Below are 21,409 nucleotides of genomic sequence, written 5' to 3' on the forward strand. Positions count from 1 at the left end.
TATCTCATTCAGGGATACCGGAAAACTGGACCGGCAAGGTGGGTCCTAGGCACTAGTTGGAAAACTACACTCTTATGCTAAATAATCCAGTGAAGTCTCTTCATGCCTGTTTTTTTTTGTTAACGGAAAAAAATGCTCCTAATAATTTGATGATCCAATTGAAATATAGCCATTTTTCAATCTCATGCACTGTAGTATGGAAGATTTCTAGCAAAGGTGAGGCGAGAAGTCTAGGGATATATCGCAGATGCTCTTGAGAGAAACAAACCCAGCACAATAACAACCGCAGACTTTTGACGGGACGGACTGAGAAAAGAACAGAGCGCTAATGTTAGAATTTCAAATAATTTAGAGGAATGAAACAGTTTATTGCCAGAGGTTAGGGGACATTCAAACAGCTTTGTTTAGATGTATGTCTGGAAGGCACTCCTTGTTTCAACAGAATGCTGGCTCTGTGAATTGAAAAAAATGATTGTATGGTAATGCTCATAAAGATGCTGTCATGGCTCAGTGACAGCACCTTATACACCCAAGCACAAGGGCTGGGCAGGCTTCCTTCTCCAGTGACCGGTTGAGCTTGGGAGCAGCAATAAGCTGGCCTAGCAGTTATTGAACCAAGTCTCATCAGTTTGAATGAAGAGCTCCTGAAATTGTGGAGAAAGTAAGGGGGTTGCTTAGTAGCACTTGATTTGTGGCCCTTTGGGGGTATTTTGGAGAAAGGGGTGCTCTCTTGTCCTACAAATTACACGTTACTGTGACTGTTTGACAGTACTGGCAACCGAAGTTGTTTTCTTGCTGCACACGTTGGCTCCCTCTCTCGGAACACGTGTAGCAAGGAAGCAAACGCTCGTCACCCCACGCCACTGATAAGGTGATTTGTTTCCTTCGCCGTTGGGTTCTCGGCATTTCTTGGAAAACTGCTGATTAATGCCTGATGTGCTGATCACAAAAGCCATTAATTAGCAGTTTTCCAAGAAATGCGGAGACTCCAGTGGCTAGCCCCCATCGGGCGGTTTCATGTAGACCTTAATGGCTACCAGATGGTAGGACAAAAGCCAGATTTCCCTTGGTGGCCTAGGGACGGGGGAGGGGGGGTGGCGTTCATCTTGATCTGGTGGTAAAAGGCTTTGTGTGAGGACATTTGTGTGAAAACACCCATGTACCTTAAGTTTATACAAATTTTTCTTCTAGGATGCTCAGACATCTAGAACATTAACTCTCATCTCCAAAACGATCCAGACTTTGGGAAGCTGGGGAAGTTTGTCCAAAAGCAAGCTTGTAAGTGTGCTTACTTTGGCTTGTTTTGTGGAAGTGCTGTGCATGTATTTCTCCACCTAACATCTTTTGTTCCTCTCTTTCAGTCAAGCTTCAAAGAGACATTCATGTGTGAGTTTTTCAAAATGTTTCAGGAAGAGATGTACACAGATGCTGTTAAAAAGGTATAAATTATGCACTTTTTTGTTTGTTTGTTTTTTTTAGAATGGGTTAGGTGCAAGTACAGAGATGTTATCCAGCATTTTTAAAAACAAAGGGGCAGATTTTAAAACCTGCGCTCGGGCGCAACCCGGCGCGAACAAATCTACGCCCGATTTTATAACATGTGTGCGCAGCCGCGCGCATGTTATAAAATCCAGGGTTGGCACGCGCAAGGGAGTGCACAATTGTGCAACTTGCGCGCGCCGAGCCGCGCAGCCTGCCTCCGTTTCTGCCGAGGCCACTCCGAAATCGGAGCAGCCTCGAAGGGAACTTTCCTTCCACACCTTCCCCTCCCTTCCCCTACCTAATCCGCCCCCCAGCCCTGCCTAGAAACCCCCCCCCCCTTACCTTTGTTGAAGAAGTTACGTGCGCCGGCCGATGGCCGGCCCGCGATCCTGGGCATAGTGGCAAATGGCCGCTGTGCCTGGAGGCTCAGGCCACGCCCTGCCCCCGGACCACCCCGCCCCTTTTTGCTAGCCCCGGGGCTTGCGTGCGCCGCAGAGCCTATGCAAGATAGGCTCGGCGCGAGCAGGGGCAGGCAGAGGCAGCTTTTCGGGGGTTATGCGCGTAACCCTTTGAAAATCTGCCCCAAAATGTTAATTTTATGCCATAGATACTTCTCTTCCTGTGGAAAACTTTGTCCTACATGGCATCTTTGCTTGACTAAAATGTAGTTGTAGCTGCTTCCCGGTTTGGGAGATTATGAATTTATAAAATGTGTAGGCCACCAATCCATAGACCTCAGCAGCTTACAATAAACATACCCAGTATTAAAAGAAACATAACTCACTTCAGTACTGAGATGCAGCATTGAAACAGACAGGATAAAAACATAGATACAAGGTACGTTGGCTTATTCTCAACCACATCTATGACAGTGGCCAAGCATGGAAGTGCCCAAAAGGGTACATTTAGACTGGAAATACATTTAATAAAGAACACCATCTTGAGGTTTCGAGATGTGATGGTCAAACCCCTCTTCTCCTTATGATAATGCACAAATTAGCCCCTGAAGAAGCTCAATGTGAAACTCGGCTGTGTTGGCCTAGGACTTTATACTGTTTTGAGAATATTTTGTTTTATTTGCAAAAAAAAAAAACCTTAAAAAAAAAGAACTGTGAAGGTGCATAATTGATCAGGCCGGGTGCTGGTCTCCGTAGGTCCCACGGTCTGGCTTACGACTCCTTCCCAGTAGTTTAAAAAAAAAAAAAGGTAAGCAGTTTTGCTTGTATTCTGTTTGTCCTTCCCTTTTGTTGCTACACCTTGTAGGATACTAAGTCCTTGCTTAATGTGGTTGATGCTGAACATATATTTAGTTTGGTGCCTGCCTGGCATTTTGAAATGATCAGCTTCAGCATCCCGATTTTCTTAGGCTTGTGAAGTTCAGAGTGGCTAAATAAGAGGAGCTTTAAAAAAAAAAACCCAAAACCTTTAAACAGTTTATTTCTGAAGAAATATTAAAAAGGAGATGTTAATGTCTGTGCAAATAAATTGTCTTTAAAACAGAAATCGCTAGTGCTGCTGCTGTAAACAACAGTAGATCAGATTCTCATAGAAACGTTTTATCAACATGCTTTACACTTCGTTCTCCCATGCAAGCTGTAACCTCATATCCCATTTTGCCTTCTAGTTTTTAGAAGAAATTTCATCTACCGAAAGTAAAGAACCTAGTGGCATGAGTGAACCTGTACTTCTAAAAGAAGGGTAATTAATACCTTTTTTTTAAGTGCTGTTAAACCGTTGTTAGCGTAGATAATCCAGAGTGGACAACAAATTAGCATAGCTGAAAACAATATTTATTATTATTATACGGTAACTGTCTTGACTGGAAGCTTGAACAAACAAGGTTTGTTTTAAGCAGCTCTTAATTTTATTTTTCATGGAAGATTATCCAATAATTAACTTGGGCTATTAACAAATGTATTTGGCTTTGATATTATGGGGGGGGGGGGACCTTTCCCCACCACTTGCTTAATTTTATTTTCATGGGACGTTACTTTCAGTTTGACTACTTTTTTAAATCCTTTTTTTTTTTCCTCTCTCTAACAGTGAGATGTTCAAAAGAGCTCAGGGAAGGAATCGAATAGGGAAAAAGAATTTCAAGAAACGATGGTTCTGCTTAACCAGCAGGGAACTCGCGTACCACAAACAGCAAGGTAACATGCAATTTCGACTTTAAACTTGTTTTACACTCTCCCAGCATTTATTCACAAACTTGCATGTTTTCAATAGGATTTCAAATGGGTAAATGTTAACGAAGAATGGATTAACTGAATACGTTCAGTTTGGAGACCTTTGGTTAGTTGGACAGATTGAATCCAAGGCCGTGAAGATTGGATGACTTTAAAAGAAAAATTAGAAGCTGCCTAGAAAAGTAGTGGAATAAAATAAATACTCAGTGACCGATCCAGTTCTATGGAACTCTTTGCTCCTGGATCTCTGGCAAGAATTGAGCTGTTTATCTCTTATTCTTTCAGCTAGCCTTTGAATAATATTTGATTTTACCATTCTTTGTTTGATGTTTGTTCATGTATAGCATATTTTTCTTATGTTACTCATCTTTTTGTTTGTTACATTGTATTTTTTTTTTTTTTGTCTATGGCTTTATCCATAGGAGTAAACTTTTTTTTTTTGGACAGCAGATTAGAAATATTCAAAACAGTTTTTCGGACTTGCACTGGAAGCACTCTCTCAGAAAGAGCTAGTGTCATAGTTTGGTTCTCTACATGAACTGAAAATGCTTTGTGTTGCAGTTTCTCCTTTTGGTTGAATTAAGTAAAGCGATTGCAATGTTAGTCTACTTAAGAAGTCTAGAAATAAAGGTCCACAAATTTGTTGTAGGTGATAACTTTTAATCGGACTGACTTTTGATTTCTGACTAGATTTTGATAATTATGCTTCCATCATCAGATCCATACCAAATGAGCTAAGGATAGTAATATCTGAATATATTAATAAATTGATAGTATGTTGCCACCTTCCTTCCATCCTTTTGTTGTATGTACAGAGTCTTAACGACTCTGTACATACAGCTTTGAAGTGATGATGTAATCCACCCTACAGAGGTATTGCCAAAAACTTGTTTGACCTTTATTTTTTTTTTCCACCAATAAGCAGAACTGAATTAGCCACTACATGTGGCTGATGTCATCCAGCATCACTGGACAGGCCCCTCTCTCTTAGCTATAGAGCTTTTGCTGTACTGATCATGTGAAGGAATTCCCACTTGGGCGTTTCCTCGTGAGCCTTTTTTCGTCCAACCACTAATATGGATATATATTTCTCTCGCTCTTTCTCTCTTTGTTTTTTCTGCGTAAAGTTGATATTTTTTCTTTAAAGTTACCTCTCCTCTCAACAGCCCCCAAACAGCACTTTGCAGTGCTACCAAAATAAAAAAGAAAAATTAAGAACATTTTTCCTTCACCATGTATAGTAAGAAGAAACTCAGGGTGAGTGGGTTCAAGATCTGTATTTGTGGTATCAGAATGTCCATTACCTATGGGCATAACTTCTGTATCTGCTGCCTGGGACATGATGAGGCCAACTGTTACGATTTTGGATGGATGTACCCCATAGACCCAAAGATCGAGGACCTGGAAAATGGAGAAACTGCATAAGTCAGTCAGAAGCTGCAATCTGTTCTCCTCCCAGACCGTAGCCTCATCTGCCTTTCTGAGAACTGAGTTGAGCAGGAGCTCCTCAAAAGTATTTCCCCCATTGGCAGAACAGGCTGAATCTTCGTAATCCAGTAAGCAAAAGTATTGCCAAAGAAGAGGCGGCACTCTGAGGAGCCAATGCACGTAAAACACGAAGCATTGTCTGCATGCTCTATGCAAAAGTCCAATCATCAAGTATAAATCCTCAACACTTCAAGCCCCGGAATGTGAAATTCAACAGTCCTCAATGCCCTTAACATAAGGGCAGGTTGCTTCATTGTTATTGCGTGGGGCTGCAGTGCTTTCAATGCAGCTATATGCTGGCCTGAACAGAATTGTGATGGGGTAGAGGGGGAGATGAAATACACTTACCCCCACCAATTCTCAAAGCTCTTATACCAACAAGATTATTGGAACAAGGACTATGCCCAGAGACTCCAGATCACATTTTCTCGTACCTCTCATTTAATTGGCCTGCAATTCAAAGTTTGCAGAGCCAAGATAATCTACAGGATTACATTCTAGTATCAGAAACAGGATGTTCAGCGCCCACACCAGGACAAAGGGCACGTAAGTCCCTTGACCAGATATCAGCGTTGGTGAAGGATTTCTTTACCTCTGAAGTGGCTGAGGAGAGAACCTTCCAACCTCTCTTTTCCAGGAGTCAGATTTTTCTCTCATGAGGAGTCCCGGTATCCACAGTTTGAATGGCTACTGTTTCAGAACCCCTGTGAGGTGGTTCTAAAGCCACTATGTCACTAATTTCCCTCATATAATTAAGAAAAGCATTCCAGTCCAATAAAAGCAAATGCTCGACTTCTCGTATTAATGAAATGTGCACTTATAACTGCAGGGACAAGAAGCAAATTTGTTATTAGAATGTAAGTTCTTCTGTGGAGCATACAGAGTCAAAAGAGATTTGAGATACTCTGGCCCATTCAGCTGCTTGAATAAATACCTTAAATTTGTTGTTTTATGGGCAACCAATGCAGATTCTTGAAAACAGAAGTGATATGCTCATTCCACTGCATGCCAGAAATTAGATGAGCAGCAGAATTTTTTAGGATTTGAAGGTCTGAATTGTCCTTCCCCAAGGAGGCAGAAGAGAGTAGTGCCTGCCAGGAAACCATCAATTAGGAGAACCAATGGATTTAAATGGTAACAGTTCTCTTCATGGTGTCAGCAAAGTTCCTTGAATCCATTTGCATCTGAAACCAAAAATTTCCTGAGTTATTTACTCTCTCTTTCTACTTCAGGACTTAGCACTGCATCAGAAAGAGTTCCCTCTCGGTGCTATGGCTCAAGTCGAGAGTAAGCCGATCGCCACTCATCTGTTAGTTTCAAAATTCATGAAAGGCTTATGGCATATTAAATCTCCAGTTGTGAAACCACCTGTTCCATAGGATCTAAATGTAGTTCTAGCACAACCAGTGGAGCTGCCATTTGAACCATTGGAGTCTGCTTTTCTCAGGTTTCTAATGTGGAAAATAATGTGCTGCAATAACACAAGCCAGAAGAGTCAGCAGACTTCAGGCTTTAGTTCATTATTCACCTTATATGCAATTCCTCCACAACATTGAGGTGCTCCACACCTACCCTATGTTTCTGTCAAAAGTAATATCAGCTTTCCATATTAATCAGGCCTGTTGTGTTTGTGGCATAGTGGACCCTTGGTCGCAATGGAGATGACTCCGCCCACGGGGAGGGGCCCCATGGGGAACCACTGCGATAGGTTGAACTCCGATAGCAGACACTGTATGAATAGAGGCTTTATTGTACTGCCATAGATGGTGAAAGCAGGAAGGTAAGGCACTGATCCAAGAAGTGCCAGTACGTTCAACAGGCTCAGAAGTGAAGTCTCACCCAGATGTTCACAATAGGGAGAAGCCCGCAGTGTGGAAGACGTCGCAGCTGGTGGGTGGAGTTGGAGCACCGGATCGTAGAGGTACTCACAGGAATAATGGCGTCTTCCTGATGATGGAAAGTTGAGATCGAAGGTCCGTGGTGCAGGATATAATGGCTGGTAGGCCCTCGAGGAGCGAGTACCCGATGGGCCGATATCCTGAAATGTAAAAGAGAGAGAAAGACCCCCGAGGAGCGGTTGTCTTGGTTAGAGAGGGCCCCGAAGGGTAGTTGGAAGTGAGAGACCCCCTAGGAGCGGGTATCTAGAGCTTCTACAGGAGCGAGGCCCTTGGAGTGAAAGCAGCTTCTAAGCGGCAGCTTAGAGCGGTCAGAGTAGCTAAAACCAAAGTCCTTGCTTACTCAAGGTGGTAGCGGAGGCGGAGGCTAGATATACCCGGAGGTACTGACGTCATGCAGTGGGGCCGCCCCCAAAGTTCTCGCCATGATGTGTATTTGAGCGTAGGAGATGTGCGCGCTCACGCCCTAGGAGGCCACAGGAGTGAGCATAGCGGATGGGGCGCCCATGCTGGTTTGGAAACGCAGAGACCCTCGGCTCCAGAGGCAGCCATCTTTCCCAAAGACAGTGAAAGAGGAGAAAAAAAGGTAAGGCGCAGAGCGGTCGCAGCCGTCTGCGACCGACGGACGCAACAAGGCCATTGTGTGATCTGCATTCTTCTCGAGGCCACATTCACATGAAAGTGAGAGAGCTCTTCATACCTTAGACTGTAAAAGAGCCTTGGCTTATTACAAAAGGTCTTGGCCACATTCTCAGACTTCACAATTATTCATCCTAACAACTTGGCATAGCAGTGGCCAAATGTATATTGAACAGTTGACTAGCAGACTGCATCACATTTTGCTGTACTCTAGCAGGGCCTACAAATTATAAACACCATCAAGGCTCATCAAGTTAGAGCCATGGCTACATCAGTGGCTCATATGCGAGCCCTACCACTTGACATCTGTTAAGCTGCAACCTTTTTGTCCATACACACCTTTGCATCCCTCTACTGTTTGGACAATCTCTCAGAAAGTGACAGTAAATTCAGACAAGCAATTTTGCATAACCTGTTTACTCAGTCTGCTCTCCACACAGGGGTCAGGGTTGCTTATTCAGTAAACACAACACTGCAACCTTCAGCTTGAAACTCCCCACATGTAATGACTAATTCAGCCCTGCTTATTGATGGAAAAAAGCAAGTTTGCTTACAGTAAATGGTGTTTTCCCTAGATAGGATGAATTAGCCATTCCAAATACCAACCCATTTCCCTGGAGCGTCAACTACGTAGCTAGAATTAGCTCTCAAATCAACTGAGGGGACTTATGAGTCAAGCCCAAGCGGGAATTCCCACACATGCTCAGTAGAACAAAAACTCTACTAACAGACGGGCTGATACAGAAAACTTCGCAGGAGAGCGGGCAAGCACCCGCTGTCCTGGGTGTGCGATCCAGTAAATAAATTTATGTAAATGAGGGCCCGCGGTAAAAGGAGGTGCTAGGGACACTAGCGCATCCCTAGCACCTCCTTTTTGAGAGAAACGGTGGCTGTCAGCGGGTTTGACAGCTGACGCTCAATTTTACCAGTGTCTGTTCTCGAGCCCGCTGACAGCCATGGGTTCAGAAAACGGACGCCAGCTAAATTGAGCGTCTGTCTTCCAACCCACGGGACGCAGGCAGATTTTTAATTTTTTTTTTTTAATTTTTGATTTTTTTAAATGTATTTTTGGGGCCTCCAACTTAATATCGCTATGATATTAAGTCGGAGGATGTACAGAAAAGCAGTTTTTTCTGCTTTTCTGTACCCTCCTGGTGCCGGCCGAAATTAACGCCTGCCTTTGGGTGGTGTTTTTTGTTTTTGTAGGGATTTGTCTTACTTCACAATCAGGCCGATACAGTACAGTGCGCTCCGGCGGAGCGCACTGTTAGCCCGTGATTGACCGCAGCGGAGCGCACTGTTAGCCCGCGATTGGCCGCATGTTTTCGACACGCTATTTTTACCCCTTATACAGTAAGGGATAATAGCGCGTCGAAAACGCACGGCCAACCCCCCCGAAACTAATAGCACCCGCACCATGCAAATGTATGTTGATGGGCCTATTAGTTATTCCCGCTCCATACAGAAAGTAAAATGTGCAGCCAAGCCGCACATTTTAATTTCTGCCGACACCGGGAAAGTGTACAGAAAAGCAGTAAAAACTGCTTTTCTGTACACCCTCCGACTTAATATAGCGATATTAAGTCTGAGGCCCCAAAATTTAAAAAAAATTACAAAAAAAAAAAAATCGGCCCGCGGATTGGAAGACGGACGCTCAATTTAGCCGGCGTCCGTTTTCCGAACCCGTGGCTGTCAGCGGATTTGAGAACCGATGCCAGTAAAATTGAGCATCGGCTGTCAAAAAGGAGGCGCTAGGGATGCGCTAGTGTCCCTAGTGCCTCCTTTTACTGCGGGCCCTCATTTAAATACTCGATCGTGCGCCCAGAAGAGTGGCCTGGGCGTGCGTTGGGAGAGCGGGTGCTCACCTCGGAGCGCCGGTTCTCCCATGGGATTTACTGTATCGGCCTGAATGTGTTTGGCATTGGAGGGAGTTCGGTTTGCTGTCACTGAGGTGGCACCAAAATTTGAATATATTTTTTTTTTCATGTCCTAGTTCTGTTCTGCACCAGTTGCAAATCTTAAGTTCTTTTTTTTTTTTTTTTTAAATTTGTAGTTTATTAAGTTTTCAAATTACCAACATGACATTGACATCTGTAACAGAGGAGCATATACAAGCTACTGTGTACATAAAGAAAGAACCAACATGTGAACCAATAAACAACCTAACACCGATTAGGTAAGAAATAGATGTCCAAATGCAGGGCCTCCTGCAATATCTCCTCTCTGCGGACACAATGCTCAAATATTGATCCCCCCCCTCCCCCCCCCCCCCCCCCACCCCCCCAAAGAGGGACAAGACAAAAGTCCTTTGATATCTCCTACGGGAGACAAAGATAAAAAGAAAAAGAAATAATACTGAGTGGAAACTGGTGGTGTGGTCTGACAGAATGATCATCATGGTAGAGGGAAAAATACCCTGACATCATTGAGATTACCCCACCTCACCCAGGGGATTACAGCAAGAAGTATAACATAAAGGTTGCCCTTCTCCTGCCGCCCTTTCCACCAACTAGTTAGCTAGGCCCCTCACAGGGGTCCGAAACCACCTACACTGAGATGTCTGGCATTAGGGCCAGCCACTTCTCCAGCGGTTGCAAAAAAGTGGTATTCTGCGGTCTGCGGTTGCGGGATGCCAGAATCCCCGCTATATGACGCTGTAACCGAACTAAACGCCGCCTCACTTGGAGCTCGGAGGGCAATGTATCAGATTTCCACATTAAGGCTAGCTCACAGCGCGCTGCCATTATCACTAAATGAGCAAGCTTCCACTGGGCTAGCGGAATATCGGTCGGGAGGTTCAATAATACATGTTCAGGCAGTAAAGTGAGCTGCCTTCCGAGCATCTGGTTAAGAACACTAGTTATGTGGGTCCAGTAATTAGTCACCTGAGGACATGTCCACCACATATGATAAAAAGATCCCATCTGCCCGCACCCCCTCCAACACAGCGGTGAGGCCTGGGCTGCAAATCTATGCATCCGTTCTGGGGAACAATACCATCGAAATAAGAGTTTGTAGCAATTCTCAGCTAGTGAGGTGTATTGTGAGGCTTTTTTAGTAGCCAAAAAAAATCGCATCCCACTGCTCCTTGGTAAGTGGCCTCCCCAAATCTGTCTCCCATGCCCTCATATACCAGAGTTTCCGGTCTGGGTCTGTATTGAAAAAAACGTAAAACCTAGAAATTGCTTTCTTCAAATAGTCTGCATGGTCACACCAGTTCTCCAGCTGCGTTTTACCCCGCTCCAGATCATGTCTAATCCCCTCTTGTAGGAAATAATGTCTAACCTGGAGATAAGCAAACACATCACCTGCCTGAAGCTGGAATTTCTCCTGTAAAGAGGAGTATGAAATGAAAGTCCCCTGTGACCACAATTGTCCCATTTCCCGGATGCCTCTGGAGGCCCACCCCTGAGCAAATGTTGGGCAATTCTCTTTGAGTAAATGAGCATTGGCAGACAGACTAGATTTAAAGAAATATAGGCGATCCCCAACCAAGGATTTCCTACATAAGTCCCACATTTTTAGGGTAGTTTGCACTGGTAGGGGAACATGACTCAAATGAAGCCAAGCCCCTTTGGGCAGCCAAACCATAGCTGCAAGTGGCATTTCCCCTACAAGAGATTGTTCAACCAGGTGCCATTGCTTTTTCTCTCCCGTCCGGTGCCAATCTAGAATGGCTCGCAGTTGGGCTGCCGCGTAGTACCAACGCAAATTAGGCACCCCCAAACCCCCTTGCAGCCGTGAACGATACATAATTGTGTGAGATAACCTGGGGGGCCGTCGCCTCCAGATGAAGGAAAAGATTTTCCGCTGCCATTGTTTGAGCAACTTATTAGATAGGTGAATGGGCAAAGCTTGAAAAAGGTACCCCAACCGCGGCAAAACGTTCATTTTAACGGAGGATATGCGCCCAAACCAGGATAAATATAACCCGGACCACCTATCCAAATCCTGAAAAATTTTGTGGAGAAGTGGGGGATAATTCAATTGGTACAATTCTTGAGGGTCCTTGCTGATATATACCCCTAGGTATTTAATTTTCTTTGGGGCCCATTTAAAGGAAAAGTGAGACTTCAGGTTATGTAGATCTGCCTCCGGTACAGTGACATTTAAAATTTCCGACTTGTCCACATTAAGCTTAAAGCCAGACACCCTACTAAAATTCTGCAGGGCCTGTAACGTCTCTCCAAGCGTTTGGGCCGGATTAGTGAGGGAGAACAGCACGTCATCAGCAAACATGGACATCTTATACTCCATGTCTCCCAACGCAATACCAGAGATCCGAGAATTGGCGCGCACCTGAATCGCCAGAGGTTCCAAAAACAGGGCAAATAACAAAGGGGACAAAGGGCACCCCTGCCTCGTTCCCCTATGGATATCAAATGCCTCTGAGTACGTACCATTCACCCTCACCCGAGCCTTAGGGCTATTGTATAGTTGTTGTATACATTGTAAGAAAAAAGGTCCAAAATTCATACCCTCAAGTGCTCGAAATAAGAATGGCCAGTGGACCATGTCAAATGCTTTTTCAGCATCAACGGATAGGAGCACCAATGGGATATCCTTTTCTCGAGCCCACCAAATCAGGTCAACTATCTTTCTGATATTATCAGAGGCCATTCGCCCAGGAATAAATCCCGCCTGGTCTGTGTGTATTAGGCGGGCCAGGACCTTATTAAGGCGAGTAGCCAGAACCTTAGCCAGCAATTTCAGGTCAACATTAATGAGGGATATTGGCCGATATGACCCACATTGTGTCAGGTCCCGACCTGGCTTTCCAATAATGGTGATTCCTGCAGTATTTGTACCTGGGCACAAGGAGTTCCCTGCCCGTAAATGGTTAAAAAATGTTTGCAGTGGGGGAATAAGAACGGCAGAGAACTCCTTATAAAAAGCTGAGGAGTAACCATCAAGGCCAGGGGCCTTATTAGGCTTAAGACCTTTAATAGCCTCAGCAATCTCCTCCTGCGTGATTTCTTTGTCCAGAAAGGCTCTCTCCTTTTCAGAGAGTTGTGGCAGGGTCAGGTCGTGCAAAAAACTATCAATTTGGTTGAGGTCTATATCAGCCTCGGCAGTATACAACTCTCCATAAAACTGCTGGAACCTGTGCCTGATGGCAAGAGGGGAGGTAAGTACATTCCCATCTGTCCGACAAAGTGCTGTAATCTGGGAGCGTGACTGCTTAAGCTTCAAAAAGCGAGCTAGTAGTCGCCCCGACCTATTTCCCCATTCAAACCGTTCCCGCGTCTGCAGGAAAACTTTAACCTTTAGTTCTTCGTCTGCCAAATGTTGCAACTCGCCCCTAGCTTTCTGAATTCTGGCATATGTGGACTTATCCAGTGTAATTCTATGTACTTCCGAGAGTCTGTCTATAGTGTCCTTTAAGGAATGTTTCAACTTCAATTGCTGTTTTTTGAGAAAGGAACCCCTGGAGATCAAGTGACCCCTCGCTACCACTTTCAAACACTCCCATACAACACAGGGGTCACCTGAATTAGTTGCCAAATAAGAGGTCAACTCGTCCCTCAAGGCTTGGCAGTAGGCTGCATCCAAAAGCAAGGACTCATTCAGTCTCCAGGGGCTGAAACCCCTCCCTTGTCCCCCATCTCCCAATTCAAGGCTAATGAGGGCATGGTCCGTCCATGTAATGGAATCTATGTGCACACCCGTGACTCTCCCCAGAAGTAGCTTGTCCAAAAGGAAGAAATCTATTCTAGAATACGATTGGTGGGGAACAGAGAAAAAGGTATAATGCCTAACCGACGGGTTCTGCTGTCGCCATACATCAGCTAGATTCCAATGGTGCATTAGGGACTTCAGTTTTTTCCTGGGTTTACCAGATCCCATAAGGGAGCTCCCTGAGTTATCAAGTTGGGGACACAGGGTCAGATTAAAATCCCCCACCACAATCAGAGAACCCTCCCCTTCCTTGGTAAGAAGACAGTCCAAGGAGGTAAAAAAATCTTGTTGTTGCGTATTAGGCGCATAAATATTCAACACAGTGAACGTTTCCCCTCCATATTCAAACTTCACCAAAACATATCGCCCTCCTGGGTCTGTTACCTGCGATTTGATGACATAATCCAAACCCTGCTTAAATAAGATACAGACCCCTGCATATCTCTGATTCTTGGTTGCAGGTGAAAAGAAACGATATGCAAACATAGGCCAGTTTAATAAATGTTCATACCTCCTTCTCAAGTGGGTTTCTTGTAAGCATATTATGTGCGCTGACTGGCCGATGATATCCTGTTTTAAGAGCTGTCTTTTACGCGGATGATTAAGGCCCTTGACGTTCAAGGAAATGATTTTAAGCGCCATCAGTACTGGTGAAAAAGATCTAGGGGGACACTCACACCTCCGTGCCCTCCCACCATCGCCCCCAACCTAACCTCTCCACTCCAGCCCACTGCGCTCCCTTGCCCTGAGAAGCACAAGTTAAGGGCCACATGGGTCACAATTAACAGCCCACCGTTTGCAAAATCCCAACCCAGACCACACATTTCATCATGTTCACTCGTTCCCCCTCTCCCTCTCATCCCTCCAACCTCCCCCCTCCCCACCCCCGTACTCATGGCCATGAAAACATGGCTCACCCGCCGAGGCAGGCTAGTGAAACTGTACGCCAGCAAAAAGACAGAGCAATCACCCCCACCCCTCTAATTATACCATAACCCTCCCCCCTCCCCGCTCCCAATAATACAAAAAAGCAAGCCCTCTTCCCCGACAAAACAGGTCATCCCCTCATTAACCAACTCCAACGGCAATGAACCGATAAAGTCTCAGCAAAACTTGCCGATGTTACACTGATACCAAAGTCTAGCCCGCCGACCACTCATCCTGCTCCTTCGTCAGCATTCGCACTGCTCCTTCCTTCGTTGCGACGCAGACGACGGCCTCCCTTTTCTACTCGCTGCCATGTAGCTGGTTCTGGACGGCTTTTGCTGACTGTGGATTGTAGCGCCTGGACCGTGATGCCTGCCGCCTTCAAGATGGCTACCGCCTCATCCGGGGAACTCGCTCGAGACGTCGTGCCTTGGATTGTGACCGCTATCCCCACCGGGTAGAGCCAGCGATACCGGAGGTTATCCTTCCGGAGCGCAGATGTTATAGGTTGGTAAGATTGCCGGCGTTGTAGCGTCCCCGGGGCTAGGTCTGCGAAAACGGATATGCTGTGTCCTTCCCACTGCCAGTTTTGTTGTTTTCGGGCTGCTGCAAGTACCCTCTCCTTCTCTGGGTAGCGAAGATAGCACGCAATGATGTCCCTTGGGAGGTTTCCCCTCCTCGGACCTAATGTGCGGTGCGCCCTTTCCAATTCTATAAGGCCGGAAGTTGAAGCTTCGGGCTGATCGATACCTTGGCTGAGGAAGAATTTACTCAGCGAGCGTACCACCTCGTGGCAGTCGCCATATTGCTCCGTCTCGGGGACTCCCCGGAAACGCAGGTTACTCCTTCGGTTGCGGTTTTCTAAGTCCTCCAATTTTAATAGAAGACTATCTCCATCTTTGGTCATGGTAGCACACTGAGCTTGCAAAGTTCTCATTTTATTCTCTTGAGCTTCAAGGCGAATGTCACAGTCGTCCACTCTGCGGCCTATCTCGCTCATTTCTTCTTTCAAGTCTGCCATCCGTTCCAGCAGCTCTTTTCTGTTCTCCTTCATATCTCTCCGGAGATCACTGAACCATTGTCTAAATTCCGCGCGTGTCGGGACATCAGACCCTGCGGTGGTCGGCGCCTCAGCTGGGGATTCAACCTCATCTTCTGATAGGGCTGCCATTTCTTGGCCTTGCTCTCCGTCAGGGCCTGTAAAAGCTCCTCCTGCTTTTAAGTATGAAAACCGGCGTAGATCAGGGCCCTTCTTCCTCTGGGACATGTCCTGAGATCAAAACCAACCCAGATCGCCGTTCAATTCTGCTCAAGAGCGGGGATGGTTGAGGATTGCAATAATAAATGCTCTTGGTGAAAGGGAGCTCTCGGCTCAAGCTGCCATTCCACTCGCTGACGTCACAGCCTCCAAATCTTAAGTTCTTTTGATGATTATTATGATTATTGCTGTTTTATTGTACATATGATATTCTCTGCATTTTTGGAAAGAGGATTCATAAAAGAATACATTTATATTTGTTTTATTTCATACTTGGATCTGATGTTTCTGTTAAGCTTCTGTTACTTTTTACATGATGTGTATTTATAAACTTTACCCCAAATAAATGAATGTAGATTAATAAGGTATTTTTAATGCTGGTAAGTACTTGAAATATTTATTTATTTAAGACATTTCCATACCGTCTTTATCAATATAAAATTGACCAAAACGGTTTACAATGGTATTAAAATAAATCACATCATAAAAATAAAATATAGACTAAAATAAACTAAACTAGGAAAAAAAGATTTAAATAAAATACATAACAGTAGGAGAAAAATACAGTTTATATGATAAGACCCTAAACTTTCTTTTAGCAACTTAGTATGCCGTAAACTATACTCCCTATACTTGAAACTACTAAAAACAGACAGCCAAAAGACACGAAGAAACCGAAAAACCTAAATAAAAATATCAGGTAAATAAGCATTCTCTGATGTATTGAACTGTTATTGGCTCCTAGCTGCGAATGCTTCTTTAAAAAGGTTTATTTATTTTTATTTTTATTTATTTGAGTTTTTTCTATACCGGCATTCACGGAGTTCGTATCATGTCGGTTTACATAAAACAAGGGGTGATCAATAAATTATAAACGTACATAACTAAGGTGTGTTTTTAGTGATTTTTTAATAGAATTAAAATATTTTAAAGCATCACTCATGATAAAACTACTTAGAAATTCATTGTCAGATGCACTCTAAAGCATTATTATTGTGGGAATGCTTGAGGCAGTCCCATTTCTGGGATTTCGTGTACCTTTTGACCACGATGCAACCACAGAGGAGCTCCGGGAAGCGCCGAGGCAGGCGAGGGTCCAAGCACAGGCTGAAGATGCAGGACCCTGGCCTCTGCCGAACCTGATCGCATCAAAGAGCCCCAGCAATGCAATGTTGGTCTCTGGGGTAGCCCTCCGGCCACTCAATAGCCCTTTCGGACCTGCTGTACGGAACAGCAAATGTGACAGGACGGACAGAGGCTGAAGGGCGAAGACATCAAACGAAGACTCAGGATACATGAGGGCTTCACACGAAGAGTCAGGATACTTGAAAGTTGAGACAAAGACTTGAAGGTTGAGACGAGACTTAGGTTGATTGAAGAACTGAGACGGACTCAGGTTGCTAGAAGAACTGAGATGAACTCAGGTCGATTGAAGAGGACTCTTGACAGAGTCATAAATTCACAATTCTGAATAGATACTGCCACATCACACGCCCTACACAGTCAATCAGGACTGGTCGTCGACCACACTGGTAGGCGCACCCTACACAGCCAGTCAGGGCTGGTCACGGACCACGTTGGTGGTTCCCCACTCAGGTTGCTTAGAGATTCCACAACGAAGACTCCAAGGCCTGCACCGAGGCGCACCCTCCACAGCCAGTTAAGGCAAGGCACGGACCACGCTAGTACAATACAGGTTAAGTAGAGTTCAATTCATATGGACAAGGCAAACGCAAGAGGCTGCTAAGACCCGGACAGGATATAGGAATGGAGGAGAACTTCAGGATCTCAGGGACTCTGAGTAAAAGGCTCAGCGAGGAGCTCGAGTGAACTCGGAGAATGGAACTTGAAGCTGAGGTTAAAAGCCGGAATCCTCTGGAGGCTTACGCTGCCGAAGCAAAAGACATCTGGATACTTGAAGATCAGGACATGAAGATATCAGGATAATAGAACATCAGGACTTTAGGAACTCTGAAGGACGAAACATCAGGATCTGGATGGACGAAGACACAGAATCCGACGAGAGACCTTGACAAAGACGAAGACGTGGATTTCCAACATGGAACAGAGTGCCAACGAGAAGCAAGATGGAAGAGAAGTCCTAGGGAGGACTGGCTCCTTGCAAAGGCAACGAAGCAATGAAGACAGGCCCTTTTTATAGGGCTGAAGAAGAGACTCCCACAGTGAGATCACAGGAAGACCTCTCCCATGGTGGCCCTTTAAATACACAGAGGAGGCGCGGCCCTGCGCCTAAGGAGATGGAAGTAGGACCATGGAGAGTGTGCTGCAGACGCCGTGCAGGAGGAGAGTTGGGCCACAAACCCAGGCCCAGCGTTGTTGGCAGCTCCAAGCCACAAAGAGGACACAGAGGGCGGCTCCATGCCACAGGCAAGGCCGAGGACAGAGGCCCCTCCCCATGGAGTGGCTAAGGTAACGTTAGCAGTCTCTGGATCGCATAGGAGTGCTACCAGCAGCCTCCTGGCCGCAGGGACTGCACCCGGGTGGCTCCCTGCCGCTGGGCAGGCAGAAGGAAACGGCAGTCTCCGGACCGCATAGGGACGTTTTAGGATGGTCTCCGAGCCGTGTGGAGATAGCGTCTGTGGCCTCCTGGCCACAGGGTGAAGAAGTAACATCGACAGCCCCTGCCGCAATGTGGCAGCGGCAATGTCGGCGGCCTCCGGGCCACAAAGAAGGGAAAGAGAGGTGGAGAAGCTGCCCATGACGCTAGCCAGGGCAGATTTCGTAACAATTATTTATTGATGAGTACAAATAGTAGGGCCTAGACTTGTATGTCAGCTGCCCACCCATGTTAACCTTGGGACCCCCAAAAAAATTAATTTCTGGCTACGCCACTGCTTGTCTCTCTCCCGCAGCTCCAAGTACTCTGACCTTGAACCGCCTGTGGAGAAACAGCAAAGACACTTCCACTAATAATGAATCCACTCAACCTCAGACGTGTCCCAATGGGGGAGCATCTGGGAAACCTCTACTACACCTCTCTGACGACATGGTAGTGGGTCTGTGAAAAGGCATACCTCACTACTAAGGGATGTTTTTGAACCTTTTATATAAGCAAACCTGAGACACACCCCAAACTATGAATCCTTCCCCTGGCCACTACTGCCGATACTCCTCCTCCTCACCCATCTCAGCAGAGATGTATAGGATGTTGCTTTGCTGGACAGAGTCCAAAGGTTTATGGAGTGCATGACTGTAATCAGAGTCACTGCTCCTGCCCACAGGATTCCTCTTTGAAAAAGGAAGAGAAGGCATTGCTGGGGCAGGGACTGTAACTGTATGATGACTTACACTCCAGCCCTCTGTACGATGTTCCCACAGGCTCTGTTCGGAAGACCTGCACCCTGCACACCTTGCATCACCAAAGCACCACTCTAGGGCTGGCTTAGTGGCCGCTGTGCACTGCCAAGTGGAGGACCTGAGTTTCATGCCTTGGTCATGTTTTCCACTAGTCAGAGCCAGGGATGCAGCAGAAGGGGCAGTGTTCACAGTCCTTGGTGGAAAGGGGTTGCAGACATCAAACAATGGTGATTCCTAGTGACCAGATTTAGGCCCAGGAACCAGGGTTCTGGAAAGAGTCCTGGTGCATGACCTCTACATTGAGTCAATAAACAAGTTGTTCGTGATACCTTTTTTTATTGGACTCACTAAATATATCAGGTCAGTGAAAAAAACAATGCAGTTACACTGAGTTAAATAGTACATAGTCAGCTAGGTCTTAAGCAGTCTGTAATATGCCATTACAGCTCAATAAATGGAAGGGGGAAGGCATGATAGAGGTGATGAGACAGACTTTGCAGTTAAAGAGCCCATACCTGATAATAGATGAGGCATCAGGATGGGGTTGGCCACCTGGGCTCTAGTCTCACCAACCTTTTTTTTTCCTGCTGGAGATTTGTTGGCCAATATCAGCACCATGCAGGGTTGTGAGAGTTTGAGCCACACAGTTACTTTTGCTCTTGAGCTGATATCTCAAGAGTAAGACACTGAGATCAACGCAAGAGTAGAGGCACCTGTGCCATTCAAACACACAGAGCTGATCCGTGCCAGCGTTAGCTGTTCTGAGGATAGCAGAGACTGAAGAGGTAGGATAAGCCAGCAAGGTGGTAGGGAGGCAGGCAAGACTGGCTTGCTGAGGTTGGGAGGGGGTGGAGGCTGGAGGCTGGCTTGCTGTTGATGGGAGGCTGGAGGCTGGCTTGCTGTTGATGGGAGGCTGGAGGCAGGCAGGATGTCTGGCCTGTTTTGGTGGAGGGCTGGTTGCTGTGAGGGATTGGCTGATTAAGGACAAGCTGACTGGGAATGTGGCACTGGTTGGTTGGAAAGAATGGCTGACTACGGTGGTAAGCTTTCAAGCTGGTAGGAGCAAAAGGTTGGCTGCATGTGTGATAGAGAAGGGTATGCAGGATTGGGGAGTGAAAGAGGCTAGAGATGTGAGAAGGAACAGGATCAGAGTAGGGATAGGAATATCTATCCCCCCTCCCCCAAAATCCAGGTTTACCCTTGATACCGGACTGTATCCCTACGATCCTGGAATCTCTCTCTCCCTTCCTAATCTCCTATCCCATGTTCTCCATCCTTCCCTTTCCTCCCCATCCCTGGTCCTCTACTGGAGGCAGGAGAAGACAAAGAGGGGGAAGCTGTGGCAGGTGGGAGGAGGTTGGGAAACTCTGGTGCTGGGCAGAGGGTGAGGGAGGGGCTGTCGAGTCCCCATCATGGTCTGCTACTGTGTAGGGATCTGACGCAGTGGAGGGAGTTTGCATTGCAGATACTAGGATGACACCAGAATTTGTTATTTTTTGGATAATATTGATATTTGCATTGTGCCAAACAACTTCTTTCTTGAAGTTGGTACAGTGTAATATATATACAGGTAACATATATCACGATGAGCTTGGAGGTTCTTCTTAATTAAGCAAGTGGTGGCCAAACCATTAGGAGTTAGGCCGCATTCTCTTGGTCTCTGGTTACGTCTCTTGGTTCTTGGTGATCTTCTCTTTCTCGCCATACATAGTAGAGAATAGTCACTTAGTACTGGCGCTTCTATTAGTGATGCTGAATTTGTCATTTTCTCCTCACTGTATGTGAATGATAATAGCAGTAAAGGAGCAGTGGGGGTTGGGGATGGAGTTTGGTGCTCCACTGGCCCTTATTGAGTCCTTTTTGTGTTTGATCTTCCTAGTTTCATATGTTTTCATCTTCTTAAAGTGCCCTGATGGTCAGACACCTAAGCACATGCTCTTTTTTACAGCTCTTAATTCGCATACGTGGAACGTCTCGGTCATTTTATGATGGATGTTTTGCTCCTGTATAGTAAATCTTGCTGAACGTTATCAGATTTCCCACTGTTGAAGCTTTAAAAAAAAAAAAAAGTAATGTACTTTCTGTATATTCCTAGTGACGTAATTTACGCAGAATAGTATGCTCTCATGCCTTTGACATGCGGCAACAAACACAGAAAAATGATTGAACTAGGAGAAGTCCAGTCATCCCCATCCCCTGATGGTTTTCTTTTCCGCACCACTTGTAAGCATGTGCTGAGCCTCCCCTGGCCTTTACACTTTACAGAGCCCCAAGAGTAGCATATTTTTTGATGCGTTGTTGTGCTATCTAATCATAAGTTCTTGTTTATTGCAGAAAAGGAACCAGTGTACAGTATTTCAATCAAAAACATCCTTGCTGTCGAAGAGCTCGATGAGAGCTCTTTCAATAGGAAAAACGTAAGTCGCCTTGATCACAGACGTTTTCCATTTTCATTCTGTAGTTATTTACGTACCAGTAAAAATGAGTTCAGAAGAAGCTCCTTTACTTACTCGTACATTAAGAGGGTAATTATTATA

At 45.6% G+C, this 21,409-nt stretch overlaps 1 protein-coding gene across 1 annotated transcript in view; it reads left to right on the top strand.

Moving 5' to 3' along the window:
- RASA2 (RAS p21 protein activator 2) overlaps positions 1-21,409 on the top strand; it is a 223,099-nt gene that overhangs the window by 175,940 nt on the left and 25,750 nt on the right. Inside the window, exons 16-20 of the mRNA XM_029615728.1 lie at positions 1,192-1,278; positions 1,362-1,439; positions 3,107-3,180; positions 3,526-3,632; positions 21,207-21,289. Of these exons, the coding sequence (XP_029471588.1) occupies positions 1,192-1,278; positions 1,362-1,439; positions 3,107-3,180; positions 3,526-3,632; positions 21,207-21,289 (429 nt within the window). The remainder of the gene's footprint in view (positions 1-1,191; positions 1,279-1,361; positions 1,440-3,106; positions 3,181-3,525; positions 3,633-21,206; positions 21,290-21,409) is intronic.

This window comes from Rhinatrema bivittatum, chromosome 9 (genome assembly GCF_901001135.1).
Source record: "Rhinatrema bivittatum chromosome 9, aRhiBiv1.1, whole genome shotgun sequence".
Classification (NCBI taxonomy): Eukaryota; Metazoa; Chordata; class Amphibia; order Gymnophiona; family Rhinatrematidae; genus Rhinatrema; species Rhinatrema bivittatum.